This window comes from Alligator mississippiensis, chromosome 5, assembly GCF_030867095.1.
Source record: "Alligator mississippiensis isolate rAllMis1 chromosome 5, rAllMis1, whole genome shotgun sequence".
Taxonomy (NCBI): Eukaryota; Metazoa; Chordata; order Crocodylia; family Alligatoridae; genus Alligator; species Alligator mississippiensis.
In genome coordinates, this window is record NC_081828.1 from 8,721,192 (window position 1) to 8,736,240 (window position 15,049).

General features: G+C 44.8%; 1 protein-coding gene across 5 annotated transcripts in view; it reads right to left on the minus strand.

Annotated features, from left to right (window-relative positions):
- The window catches only part of RAB3B (RAB3B, member RAS oncogene family), a 110,116-nt gene that overhangs the window by 14,151 nt on the left and 80,916 nt on the right, over positions 1-15,049 (minus strand). For all 5 annotated transcript variants that reach the window (XM_059727829.1, XM_019479316.2, XM_019479315.2 and 2 more), the window contains one exon: positions 8,078-8,196. In XM_059727829.1, the coding sequence (XP_059583812.1) occupies positions 8,078-8,196 (119 nt within the window). The remainder of the gene's footprint in view (positions 1-8,077; positions 8,197-15,049) is intronic.

The following is a 15,049-nucleotide window of genomic DNA, read 5'->3' on the forward strand; positions in this document are numbered from 1 at the left end:
ATCACTTAGGCTTGTGAACAGCACTTCATGTAGAACCACAGAAAGGTCAACTGAGCGAGCAAATCAAATCACCATGGACGCTTGACATTTGTTCCATGCCTTGTCAGAAGGAGCTCTGCCATCAAGCTACCACACACCAAAAATATAAAAGCTAGCTTCTTCCCTCTCTTTTCACCCTCAGCCCTGGCTGTTTTGCTCTGAAGAGGTGAGATCATTTCTGCCAGCAACGTCAGAGGGTTACGCTTTGCCCACACAACCCTCAGGGCAGAACAGAGTCTAACAAACTGCAATTCTGTGCACTTGGTTAATAAGCCATTTAGCTCTAAGTTGGTTTTTTTTTATATAAAAATGACTGATATTTCCATCCAAGAGCTATTTTTATCCAGAAGAGATGCAATAACAAGACATTAATCTTCTAAGCATACGTATTCCTCAGATTAATCAGCAGAGTGATTCGCATTAACTTTATTGTGTTTCAGGCTATACAGCAAAAGAAAAATAGAACAAAAACTATTTGAAAGTTAAAGGGGCATTCAAGATGAATCAGGTCTCTATTTAGGATTGGTAAACAAAAGATTTCAATTGACCTTGGGTTCCATAAAATGGTTCCAAGAATTAAAAAAAAAAAAATCTACTTTAAAAAAAATAAATCAGCGTTCTTCTCCAGTATGGAGCCCAAGTCTTGTTCTAGGGCACAAGGACCTGAAAGGGAAGTTGACAGAATCCTTTGTCTTTGATTATTTTACATTTTAGAGCTGGATTTTACATTTCATCCAGCTCTGAAAATCAAAGCAATCTAGTTATTTTCATTGGCTATCACCATTGTTTTAACTGTTTATCATCAAATTTTTGCCATATAGTAAAATCATTTGTGTGCTGCATATCCCACATTGTATTACTGAAGAGAAAAGAATCGTAAAGGGCCACTTTATCTTTAATCATATATATATGATTAAAGAGTTTGTGTGTACACACACACACACAGATAAATGATTAAAGATAAGCTAGGTTCCAAAATCCAGCTCCACATTCTTCTCAGTAAAGCAACAATTAAGGGTTTTATGGGTTTACAATGAATCTAACAGGGGGATGTGTGTGTGTGTGTGTGTGTGTGTGTGTGATTAAAGATAAGCTGCTCTTTTACAACTCTTTCCTCTTCAATAATTCAAAGTGGGATATGCAGCACACACACATGATTTTTACTATATGGCCAACATTTTCAAACATGCGCGCCCAAAGATAAGCACTTAAATAGAAGTGAACTGACTCTCAGAAAAACTGGATGCTGGCAGGCAGTTAGCATACGAGCCAACAGCTCTTGGTCACCACTGTCTTGAATTTTGTGCAATTATTCCCAAACGTGTATATTACCATTCCTAGGAATGAGTGGATGGGGATTTCAGATTTGGTGTTGTTTCACACTCACTTTGCACAGGTTAAAATAGCTATTCAAGACACAAGTTATATAAAACACAGTGAAGTCTTGTTAATCAGTCACTGGGGAATCCTTCCCTTCGATCTTATTAGTTGGAGCACTGAAACACAGCCAGTCTTACTGATTGTACACAGATCACTTTGGTTGATTCATCGTATGTTCAAGTGTAATTAGTCATTTACAAATGTAATTCTAAATGTAAATTATATATTTATCATATAGTGAGCATGGTGAATTTTTGTAATACATTTTTTTTCTATTAGGAATACCAAAAATCATTTACATCCCAACATGATCACCCAAAGACTGGAAGAAGGCCAATGCAGTGCCTATCTTCAAGAAAGGGAGGAAAGTGGATCTGGCTAACTATAGGCCCATTAGCCTGACTTCTATCCCGGGGAAGATCTTAGAAAAGTTTATTAAAGAGGCCATCCTTAATGGACTGGCCGACGTCAACATCTTAAGGGATAGCCAGCACGGGTTTGTTGCGGGTAGGTCTTGCTTGACTAATCTCATTTCCTTCTACGACTAGGTGACCTATCACCTGGACAAAGGAGAAGAGATTGATGTCATATATCTTGACTTCAAAAAAGCCTTCGATCTGGTGTCCCATGATCGCCTCTTGGAGAAACTGGCCAATTGTTGCCTTGGGTCCTCCACAATCCACTGGCTGGAAAATTGGCTCCGGGGTCGGACCCAGAGGGTAGTAATTGATGGAAGTCACTCATCGTGGTGTCCTGTGACCAGTGGGGTCCCCCAAGGCTCTGTCCTTGGACCCATACTGTTCAACATCTTCATTAATGATGTGGACACTGGAGTCAGAAGCGGACTGGCCAAGTTCGCCGATGACACCAAACTTTGGGGAAAAGCATCCACACCAGATGACAGGTAGGTGATCCAGGCTGACCTGGACAGGCTCAGCAAGTGGGCGGACGAGAATCTGATGGTGTTCAACGCCGATAAATGCAAGGTTCTCCACCTTGGGAAGAAAAACCCGCAGCATCCTTATAGGCTCGGCAGTGCTATGTTGGCTAGCACTATGGAAGAAAGAGACTTGGGGGTCATCATTGACCACAAGATGAACATGAGCCTGCAGTGCGATGCGGCAGCTAGTAAAGCGACCAAAACGCTGGCTTGCATCCATAGATGCTTCTCAAGCAAATCCCGGGACGTCATTCTCCCCTTGTAGGGAGCTGGAGTACTGCGTCCAGTTTTGGGCTCCACAATTCAAAAAGGATGTGGAGAAGCTTGAGAGAGTCCAGAGAAGAGCCACGCGCATGATCAGAGGTCAGGGAAGCAGACCCTATGATGACAGGCTGAGAGCCCTGGGACTCTTTAGCCTGAAAAAGCGCAGGCTCAGGGGTGATCTGATGGCCACCTATAAGTTTATCAGGGGTGACCACCAGTATCTGGGGGAACGTTTGTTCACCAGAGCGCTCCAAGGGATGACGAGGTCGAATGGTCACAAACTACTTCAAGATCGTTTCAGGTTGGACATAAGGAAGAATTTCTTTACTGTCCGAGCCTCCAAGGTCTGGAACAGCCTGCCACCGGAGGTGGTTCAAGCGCCTATATTGAACACCTTCAAGATAAAACTGGATGCTTATCTTGCTGGGATCCTATGACCCCAGCTGACTTCCTACCCTTTGGGCAGGGGGCTGGACTCGATGATCTTCCGAGGTCCCTTCCAGCCCTAATGTCTATGAAATCTATAATATCTATGAAATGACATACAAAATATATCTTACAGAAAGGTGAAGATCGCTAACTCCCGATAATTAGTCTCTCCCTGATAATTAGCCATTTTTATCAATCCTCCTGGAGTAACAAATAAAGCAGATTTTACTAGAAAGTGCTTCAAGAGCCACTGGAGTTCAGCTCCTCTAAAAATTAGGCCACTTTCATGGAGGCAGCTGACTACGGATTTAGGTGCCAAACTGCAGCACCAATATTGAAAAAGTTGGTTTAAGATTTTTCCCACCCCCTGGTGTTATCTTTTTAATTAAACTTGCATCTCCTCCTGATACTTTGTTTCAGGATGTTATAACGGTATCTACTATCACAGCACTGAAAAACCTAGGTAGCATTAAGGAGTGGAAAGATCAAATCATGGAGGGATTTTCGTCTTTTAAAAGTTCAATTATTGTATTTCTCTCTCTTGCTAGCACCATTCCTACCTGAGGTTTCATCTGTTAATAGCATATTATTATTTGACCAGGTGTGTGATTTGGTACTGGCTCAGTTAAATCACTGCCAGTCTGCGTGTGGACAGTTGATCAGGTTCAATTTAATCAAGTTTGCGTTGCTAGAGCTAGTGTGCCGACTGGGCTAGCAGTTTAACCGTGCTTGCTCCATAAAAGCATTCTCTCTCTTATCACAGATGGAATATGTCCATTTGGAGCACGTGATTTGTAGCTTAACAGTCAATATCTTTTAAGAATACTTAACGCACGAGGCATTTAACTTGGAGAACTGTTGAAAGCAGCGCTCTTCTGACACACTTAGCATTTGATAGTTTGCATTTGTGTGACTGATCTGGACATTTATAACAGAACAAGAAAGAAAGCTGCACGGTTCTTAGCTACAATCAACAAGACAAGTTACGAGGGCAGACATTCAGGTAGTGTTATAGCTGCTCTGCTCCTTGGCCAGACAGTAAGTTCAAGGTAGTTTTGTGTTCTCCTTAGATTAGAACAGGTGATCCTAAAGAACCAAATACTCCACACTAATGCACCTGCCTGTGTGCATTTTGGAAAGACATTAAGCACATTAAACTTACTTTACAACATCCTTACTTGACAGCAGAAAGATGTAGCATAGTAAAAGTATTTCCTGTCTAATGAAAGCTACATCTCGAACTCACACCTGCACTCCGGCATGCAAAGGTAACTGTGACTGAAGGAGAGAAGGTCACTGGCTGGGTGGGAAGTATCATACTATCATGTGAAAGAACTAGAGTTTTGGCAGAACCTGTGGATTAAAGCCCTGAGGAGCTGGCATGACAGAAGTGATGTTCAGCTGCAGGAGGACAGAGGATGGAGGGTCGTTGCGTAGGAGAGTGGCTGATGTTTCTGTACAGTTGTGTGCTGCGTGGGTTGTAGGCGTGGGTTGAGATATGTATGTCCTTAGCCAAGAGTATGACCGCATTCCAGGAATACCCCCATTCTTGTGTTTAACAGCCAGTCAGCTCTAGGGTTCCTCATTATTTAGACAAAAACCAAGCAATTAGTGGTTTTTAATAACAACTGTGTTTAAGGTGCCATTGCTGGAAATGCTGCTTCAGGGCTGAAGGTTGGATAACAATGTTATTCGTATGGGAACGTGATGTATCCCATATATCCCATATCTTCTTCCTGCATAATTATATTGACTCTGTGATCTCATCAATTAACATTTGAGAAAACTCGTGTTACCCAACAGAAAGCTGAACTGAGTTGATGCTGACAACTAATGCTGTACATGTGGTATTTTTCCTGCAAAATAATTCCAGAACAAGCTGTCCTGATGTTCTCTAATGGCCAACATTTAAGGGAATTTTAAGTCACCTACAAGCTATTATCACACCCTTTGGGAGTTATTAAAGTACAACACATCATTCCATTAGGCTTAAGAGAGTCTTTAAAATGCTAGATTGCCTTTCTTTACAAATGACCATACCCTTTTATTATACTGAACTAGAAGCAGGAAGAGAAGAAACAGGAATGAGTGCAGTAATCTCTATTCAGGATTCTTTGAGCTCGTTCTGTGGAAAAACACCACCCCTACCCCTTCCTATCATGTCCGATATTTCCCGAATAAAGTCTAGTCTAACAGCATGGTAACACCGACCAGCGCAGACAGACAGACACATGAAGACACACCCACCCCAGTATCAGGTCATGTTTCAAGCATTCATATGCAAGTCAGAAGTACAAATGAGCATTTTTCCCACAGACAAGTCCCATCCCCTCCATCTCCTCACTGCAAGAATCACAATATTTCCCGAGTTTGTAATTAAAAGACCAGAACTTCTGTTGGTGTAAATCCATGTAGCCCCACTGAAATCAGTGGAGCTGGACCAACTTCTTCCAGCAGAGGATCTAGCCCAGAGACTGTAGTTCTGGGGGAAAACCCTCCCTCTCCCAATGCTCACTGATCTGTAGTCCCCCTGCACCTCCTTCTCACACTGATTACAATTTTAAAAATCATCAGTTTAAAGAAAAGGAATTTCCCCTAGCTAAGCGTGAGCTTGCAGGTGATCTCCACTGAAGCCATTGCAGTAGACAGACCGACCAAGTGAGCCGCCGTGCTTGGATTTGCAAATCTGGCTCTGCCACTTCTGCAAACAAGAGGCCTTGAAGCAGCTCCTGAGGACCAGAAAACTAAGGAGCTACTTACATTGCTGCTGTCAATGTTCACAAATCACCGTTCACCCTTGCCAGACCCCAGTGGTGTTGTATGTAACTCGCACTGAGATTTTTACAAGGGATATAAACCCTCCTGTTTCAGGGTATGAACAAACCAATTGGATCAAGGTTAGCAAGAACATACCTGTATGCTCCTAGAACTGTCTGCCAAGATGCTTGCTGACCTTTCTACCGGAGCATCTAGTACTTGCCTTTGTCGGAGACAAGTTACTGGACTCGACAGATGCTTGCTCTGACCCAGCGTGACATTTCAATAGTCTTATTTACACAGCTTCCCCTCCATCTTCACATTACACAGTTTGGACAAGGAGTCAGCCTACCCATAGGGTCAGCGGAGTAGAAACAAACATTTCGAACGGGTGCAGAGAATGGAAATTTGTTTGCAGTTGCAGAACCATTCAGCATGTGAAGCAGCCTGGTCCTTCACCTAGCATGCTTTCCTGGCTGCAAGGCATAGCCTTGCTGCTCAAAAAGGCTGGTTCCTTCCCTCACCTTGATGCCCCATTACTGCCTTTTGATGACTGAGAGCTTAAAAGAGATAGCTGGTAGGTGACACTCAGCCAGGTGCACCTTAGGGTGTCCTTGAAGTGTTTTCACGGTCAATCGGTTCCTGCTCCTGCACTCCAGCTCACCGTATTGAGGCTGCTTAGGCATTTGTGCACTGTCCATCTGAGCCATGAGACTTCATGATAAAAGACTCCACAGATCCAAAATCAGCTTCTGTACTGCCTTATGCAGACTAGGGCGTAAGGATGCCTGTGGGGGAACTGTACCATTTGACAAACTTGCCTTCTGTACAGCATTCAGATCTCACAGCGGCAAATCAAACATGATGGCCTTCCTCACCTTTAATCTGATGAATTTTATCCCACAATGGCTCCATACTTGTACTCTAAGCAGTAGTGTAACCTGTAACCCTGGGCACTGATTATGAGCGGGCACCAGAATTGCCACCCACCAGGAGTCTTTGCCATAGCAGGGGCAACCCCGCGCTGCCCCTGCCCAGCCATAGGAGCATGGCAGCACAGCATCATGCCAAGCAGCATATCCGGGGCATAGGGGGGCAAGTGAAACGAGCAGAATGGTGCTTCCCTCCTCGCCCCCAGGGAATCTGTCACAGTAGGTGCAGCCCTGCACCCAGTATGTATGGATGGGGTTGTGGGGAGGGGAAGCTAGCAGGGCACCAGGTCCAGCTCCCAGGGAGCCTAGCCACAGGGCCGCTGCCCCCAGAGTGAAGCTGATGGCTACAGCAGTGGCAGCAGCAGCCCCAAGAAGGTAAGTCTTCCCTTCCCTACACCCAGGCCCCCTCCCTGCTCCTCCCCCTGTCTAGTTCAGAGGCAAATCGTGATACCTGCTTGAAGACTGAAATGACCTCGTCTAGCCCCACTACATAGAACAGCATGAGCAGGATTGATCCTAAGATGCATCCTTAGTTGACATTGCTTCCCAGGGGAGGGGCTGGGTAGAACGCCATCAACCTCGACTCTGCCCCGCATGCCATCATGGACCTCTCTCAAGAAGAGAAAGTTTCTTGGGCAGTTGACTTTTTATATACGGCTCCAAAGTCCAGCTCCACATTCTCAATAAAGCAACAATTAAGGCTCTGACGTGGTTACAACGCACCGAACAGAACGACGTGGGCACCATAGCGAAAACCTGATGACTAACCCCCTTTTAAGAGGCATCATAGCAATAATGTAGAGACCTCCGATGAAGTTTTAAATAGCACCCAAATCCCATTTTCAAAACTAACTTTGGCACAAGGCCCCAGATTACTTTAAAAATGTGATTAATGCGTTGGAACATTTTACCCTTACCCTTTTGATTTTCATCAAGCTTTAATGAGGCTTGGCCATGTGCAACCAGCCTGTCTGTATAACCACTGGTAAAGGGAGTTGTAGTGGCAGGAATATCAGTAACCCCAAGATGCCACGTGTCAACGAGAACCTTTAACTATCTACCCCTAGAGTTCATTAAAACCTTTGTAAGTTTAAAAAGGTAGTATTTAGTGAAGTTGTGCATTTTTTCCCCTCATAAGAAATTAAACATTGAAACATTTATTTTGAATTTCAAATGAATGATGAAGATTAACATAATGCAAAGCAACAAGGGGAGGGGAGGAGAAGGACGGAAAGGAGATGAGTTCTAACCCGTGTGAAACATCACCAAGCATTAGCAAAAAGACGACTGTCTAAAAAAAAGAAGACAGATGACCAACAATTGCATGTTCCCATACCAGTCTTGCACTGCATTGAACGAATCCTCATTGGTGATATCATACATGAGGATGAACCCCATTGCTCCTCGATAATAGGCTGTGGTGATGGTCCTGTATCTTTCTTGTCCGGCAGTATCCTAAAACAAACAAGAGCAGTTAGGTTTTGAGGCCCAGATTCTTAGAAACAGGAGCTATAGTTACGGGCCTACATTAATATTTAGGCACCTAAATAGCCTGGTTTTCACAAGACTCTGAGCATCTGTTTGATCCCACTGAAGTAAAGGATTTCTATTTATATTTCAGTATTAACTGCACTGTTGCATTAACTCTACTCTGCTAATTGTGTTTTGACATGTGCACTGGTAAAAAACAAAAATGAAAATATCAACCCTTTAATTGCCGTTCCCTGTCTCAGCCTCTGTGCAGCCACAGATGCGACAGGCATCCCTACAAGTCGGCACGTCAAGGCAGATGGAAACGGAGCGGCCGGCAACGACTGTTCAGCATGAAGAAGGTGCGTGAGAATTTAGTGCTGGTAAGGGGGGGAGGAAGGGCATCTTATGTTTAGCCACAGAAGAAAAGCTGGAGGCAATTCATTCCTCCCCTGGAGTGTCTGTCTGGAGGCAGGTGACAATAGCTCTTGGTTTGATGAAAGTTATTTTATATTATAGGGGGGAATATGGTTGACTTGGCTATTTCAGAATAACGCTGAGTGTGGACTCTCTTATTCCAGACTCCATCCACCTCCCCCACCCACCAGCCACAGGGTAAATCAGGAATACCTGTACGTGCAGACAAGCCCTCAGCCTCCACGGACATTCAGTTTTTGGCCTCTCTGTGGGGACTTCCAACACAGAGGAGAAATGCGGGCACACATTATCCTGGGGCTTAGGCAGACACCGGATTATTGGCACCTATTTCACAGAGGCCACCCGACAGCCACCGGATGTCAACAACTTTTGCTCATGACCAAAATGTCAGGGGGGGAAAAATGTCAAAGGTCCATCCACAATCTTAGTGGCCCATCAGGCACACCACTTCCTATGGCTAACAGCACGCAAAGGAGCAACACAGCCAGCATTACGTCTGGCCCCCTTTGACTTCCCAGGCCAAACAGCCACATATTGCTGGACTGATCGAGGTGGCCTTCAGCCCAAGGCTGGAATGAGGCCCACACTCAACCCCCTGGGTCTAAAGCAAGACCCTTTAACCTCAGCCACCATGCCTCTCTCCTGCGGAGATGGTTGGGTTTCAAACTGGCAACTTCAGGGTTGAAGGGATCTATATGTAATTATCAATCCTCCAAGGCAACCATTTCTCTTGGACCTGCCTGTGGATGGGTCCTATAATCAAGCGTTTAAAATATCTCACATTTAGTAGGTATTATCTATCATTTGCACAAACGTATTTCAGCAAATAGAGATGCTGCAAAATTGCTTTGGGGAGACAAGGGGCTTATCTTCCAAGCACACGCTCTGTGTAACATATTGATTGCTGCTGTTCCCCTTACGGATGAGCAGTTCTTAAAGGAACGGTTTGCCTGGCTTTCCAACTCCAGCTTTTTAAAAAGGTCTTTTAGTGCCACTGGTTTCAAAACATGATTAGGAAAGTTTCCTCCTCTTGGCCATGGAGGAAAATGTCCAAAAGGACCTTATCACTCATCCAGCTTCTGCAGAATATTCAGGGGCTGCTTGAAAAGGCGTCTGCACAAAATAGCTAAAGGCAAATAAAGCCCTCTGTTGAGATCTCCTTCAGGGATGTGGGACCCTAATCTCACTAGCACTGATAGAAATCAAGACAAGCTCCCTGCATTCAGTGGAGGTACATACCAGTGTGCAACGGGGGAAAGTGAGATCTGAATTAGGCATGATGTTTTAAACTTTCATTGTCTCAGTACATGCAGCACTGGCGTTTGATCATCCGCTAATGGCTTAAGACACTGGCTGTACAGCAACACAGCCTTACTGCAGAAGAGGAAGATGCCAGTAACCTCTGCCATACTGTACCAGGGATTCGCTGCAGGACGAAAGCTCATATAAACTAGGCTTCCTTTTTCCTGCAGCTTCCTAGTTACTGGCATGAGCTGGGATTAAGTCTTGAGCCCAGGTGACCACTCCTGTGCTGCTGGCACTAACACCATAACCGAACCAGCAGTGAGGACAAGGGACAACTTGATCCCAGGCCGTGGGGCTCTGCCAATGCTTTTTTTTGCCAGCCACAAGCTGTGTGATAATAGACAGAGTGCTCAGAGTATAGGAGCCACTGGATATGCAACTTATTACTCAGTACTGGCATGCCAGCATGAAGCAGCCTCACCAGGGACCAGGGTCCAGCCACTAGTATTTTATTATGCTAAATGAGAGCAGATTCCCTGTTGCCCATGTCTCCTAAAAACTACAAAGCAAAATAACCCCAACCAGTTTTATCTTCTGATCTATGAACCCCTTGATGCTGAATGGGTCTTGGCTCACATTTGTGTGTCACAAGAGCCTGTAGCTCTTCAGTCAAAGCCTCAAAGAGGTTTGCACATTCCTCTGAGTCATATTTCATTTGCTGGCGCATTCAACACCTTTGGCTGATCAGGGGGGCAACTCGTACATCGTGCCACAGCACGCTGGCACCTGCCTTTTCAGGTTAACGAAAAGGGGAGAAGAAAGCCACCCTGGATTTCCATGGTACACAGTTTTCCTCTGTAACTTCGCACTTGCAGTAAATTGATGCTAATACATGGATGTGTGAATCACTCTTCTGAATCATGCATGATGTCCCACTTGTCTTATAATGTAAACTCAAATAAAACGCTTCCTGTCTTTTTTGAAAGAGTATTTTCAGACAATGGGGGCCATCTGAACACCTACAAATGGGCCTAATTCTCCTCTGGTTCCCACAAAGTTTTAGACTGCCGTGATCCTACTGACTTTGAGAGAGAAAGTCCCAATTTTCCATGCTGTAAATAAGGGGAGACTCAAGCTTGCTGTTCCCTGAAGCGATCAGCTTCATTTCTTTTGTGTCTACCCTAACTTTCCGCCCAACTTAAAACTTAACACACGACGTCTAAGTTTCTCTAATGATGGAGAAAAATAATGCTCGTTGCTTCCCCCTCCCCACCCCAGATGCTTGCAAGACTTTCAGGTACAAACTGATTAAAAAGACAAGGGAAACATATAGATGAAGCTCAGGCAGAGATTGGCACAAACGCTGCTGCCGTTCTAATTAACGGCCTGGCCAAATGTCCTGGAAGAACATTTGAGCCTTCAGTGCCCAGAAACCTGCTTGGCTATCCCTAACAAGGAATCAGATAGCTTGTTTGCACACAGGCACAAAAGTGTCTTAGCAAGGTATATTAGCACTAATATGCTAGCATGTAATCTCACCTTTTAAATTACACGCACCGCCCCTTGACATTCAGTTTGTTATGCACAAAAAGTTAACAAAACCTGTATTGGATGGGAGTGTGTGTCTGTGGGGGGCGGGAACCTGAAACATCTTCCAGCACAGGAACCATCAACAATTCAGCATTTGTTACAAAGACAAGACCCTTCAACTCGCACCATCCAATTCTTAGCCATTTTATTACAACACTAGACTACATAGCATTTTTTTAAATAGTATTAGAAGAAATAACCAGCATTTAAGAAAAGGGCCACATAGGGTCTTGGGCCTCAGGGGAGTGCTTCTTGCTGTGGATGTACCCAGCATTATTTTGACATTGGTTCACAGCCACAAGTGCATTGATTAAAAGAATAAAAATACAACTGCAATTTCTCATCTGTGCCAGAAGGCATCATCCAAACTAAATGCACCCGCACCTTCCAGCCTAGTGCATGAGGCAGACAGGTACACTGAAAAAAAAAAGAGGGATCAGACTTCTGTTATTTGAATAACAGATTCATCTGCGGTTCAGCTGCTTGGATACAAGCTGTGATATATGTATATATTTTCTGCGTGCTAAGCCACTGCTTTCTCTTCATTTGGATCCCTCACGTTGATGTATACCTTTCATGGTCTATAATGTGAGAGACAAGTTTAGTTTTCAAATAGCCTCTGCGTTTCCCAGCACATCCCGTCTGCTCGGTGTCTGCCTTGCTTATACTGAAAAGACACAGGGGAAGGACTCTCTCATTTTGCAGGTGCTGTAACAATAATACCCAGCCACCACTGCTTCTAGGCATCAGAGGCACAGCACCTGGGGTGAAGACAGTTCCTCCCGCTGCACAGCATCACACAAAGGTTTATCCTCGGGCCTTTTACACATTCCTCTGCATGTTGGAAACGAGAGAACAAACTATACAGCCTAGTGGTCCCAGGGGCACCAAGTTATTGGTCATCTCTCTCTACCAGATTCAAAGTGTCCAGCTCTCTGCAGTTTGACTGATCAGCACCTTCTCCTTGCAAGGTCAATAAGCTGCATTTGGGCAAACGCTTTGGTGATTCCAAAAGCAGGGCAAAAAAGAATCAGGCAATTGGCTCATCAAGTCCCATTTCCACATTGCTCACTTATTGGCTCTATGTTTAGGCCCAGCAGGTCACATTCAGGCCTGTTGTAAGCTGGGGCAACTCCACCTGCAATGTTTCACTTGAATTTGGCCCAGATACATGCGCTGGCAGCATCCAGGGGTGGGCAAAATGCGGCCCGCCAGGCCCTTCTATCCGGCCCACGGGGCCCCTAAAAAATTTAGAAGGTATTAATATTAATAACATTTATAATATTATAAATTAATATTTATCTGTCCCTGGCTGCCTGTCGTGTGGCCCTCCACCCAAAATAATTGCCCGCCCATGGTCAACCTAACCCAGACACAGTCACGGTGACTCACATCTATCACAGAAGCGTTGAAACGCCAGCAGGAAAGGAATCCTTTCTAGCACTTCATGGAGCATTGAACCATGCCGGCACAGCAGTGTCTTCGGGCAAGACATTTCCACGTTCCTCCTTCTGGGATTGAATAGTTTTCCTTTCCAAGTTTTTCTTCCAAAATGTAGATGAGGGAGAGACCTCTGAGCACTGGGAGCTGCAGGCAGGAATGTCATCCACAACGCCTGCCAAGTGGCTTATGTGCTGCTGGGGATGTTCCTGAAAGTTTTCTTTGCTCAGACATTTGGCCCCACTACCCTAGATCCACACACTTCTACCAACCTGGTTTCCTTGCACAAGCCACTTTGCCCCCTGCAGAACTTCAGTCATGTGAATGCAGAGAGGGAAGTAATGGACTCAGGGCTGGAAGTGTCATATAGCTATTCCCATTCTGTGCTTTATTATTGCATTCAGGTCATCAGATGGGTGCTTGGCTCTTCTAATATAGATCTGAAAATCCTAGTCTTTGAAACATTTTGGATAGCAAAAGGTCCTTTGCACACTTAAATGTATCGCGGTGCTCTGGGAATTGCATATCTGTATGCACACATTTTTTTATAAATCTAATAGAAATATTGCCTGTGCTACACAGGTCACCACGGACAAGGGCCAACCCAAACTAAACAGGTATTTGGGTAATTTATCACATGGCTATCACCACAAGTTGTCATGCATATTAGCACTTACATAGGAATTTTAACCCACTCCAACCTAGCCCCCACCCCAAAGGGCTGCATCTGTATCTATGGCACCTATTATGGCCCAGTCTGGTATAATAGTCCCTTTCTCAACTGTGAGCCTTTCTGTTTGTTTGACTTAGGGACTTACCTGAGTAACATAAAGTTTCAAATCTAGAGGGTTGTATACTCAGCTTTGGGCCGCTCCCCAGTCTGAGGTTCACTAGCCCTTGGCCCCTTCACCTCAAGGCCACCATTTCCCTTCTACAGCGAAAAGGAAGTAGGAGTACAGGCAGCCCTCAGCTTACAAGGTTTCAAGTTACAACGTTTCGCACTTACAACGTTTATACATTGACACAGTTTCAACTTTATGACGTCAGTTTTGACTTTACAATGCTTGATCCGATGCGACGCCACACCAGTAAACACGTTTGGTGCATTGCTCATCTCCCTAGAGAACATCTGTCCGAACTTCCTTGGACACTTTCCTTAAGAAAGCAGACAGGACTCCAGAAAAACCTTCAGCCAGGACTCCTGAGAAGACTCCTTCAAAAAGTCCAACTGAGAGCCCTTCAAAAAGTCCAGCAAAGTCACCTCCAAGAAGTCCTTCCAAATCAATATGATTGCTATTTACAATATAAATATATTAATGTAGCTATATTACTCATCTATAATTGATTGAGTACAAAATTCTGGATTATTTTTGGTGAAAATAGGGTATCGGACCTTGGTTCAGGAACCAATCCCTCATTTATAACATTGTTTCTTATGAGAAAATCGGTTCCGAGTTGTAACATTTTGACTTAAGATGCGGTTTTCAGGAACCAATTGTGTCATAAGTCCAAGAACCACCTGTACTCAGATCCTGTGCTCCAGCTCAGGGGCTCAGGGTTAAGCAACGAAGGACTTGCCTTGCTGCTTCCTACCCTCAACATCCTTCCTCCCCACACTGCTCTCTCCACCACTTCTCTCAGCTGGTCTGAGGCCTCTCCAAAGCAGCAAGTGATGTCCATTCTACCTTGGCTGCAATCTTAAGATCAGTCGTTTCTACATGGCTGGTCATCATCCCTATCCAAAACCATTCCATACAAACCGTTATCTGAACTCTTTGCAAGACTACTTCCAACCCTGACACAACACACACCTAACACTCTAACCTGCCGCAGGTAAAGCAGGGAACCGCGGCAGCCAACGTCCTGATTCTATAAAAAGTTGTCAATATATGCTCAAAAGATCTCAGGTAGAGGGCAACACCCCCCATCACAGAGGAAGGCAAAACCCCCCCAGAGTCTGTACCAATCTGACCCTAAGACACTAAGATGTGGGCACGCTAGAAGGGAGGAATAGGCTGCAGTCGGATCTAGACAGGTTACAGGGGTGGGCGGATGAGAACAGGATGGGTTTCAACACTGACAAGTGCAAGGTGGTGCACCTGGGGAGGAAGAACCAGCAGCAGAC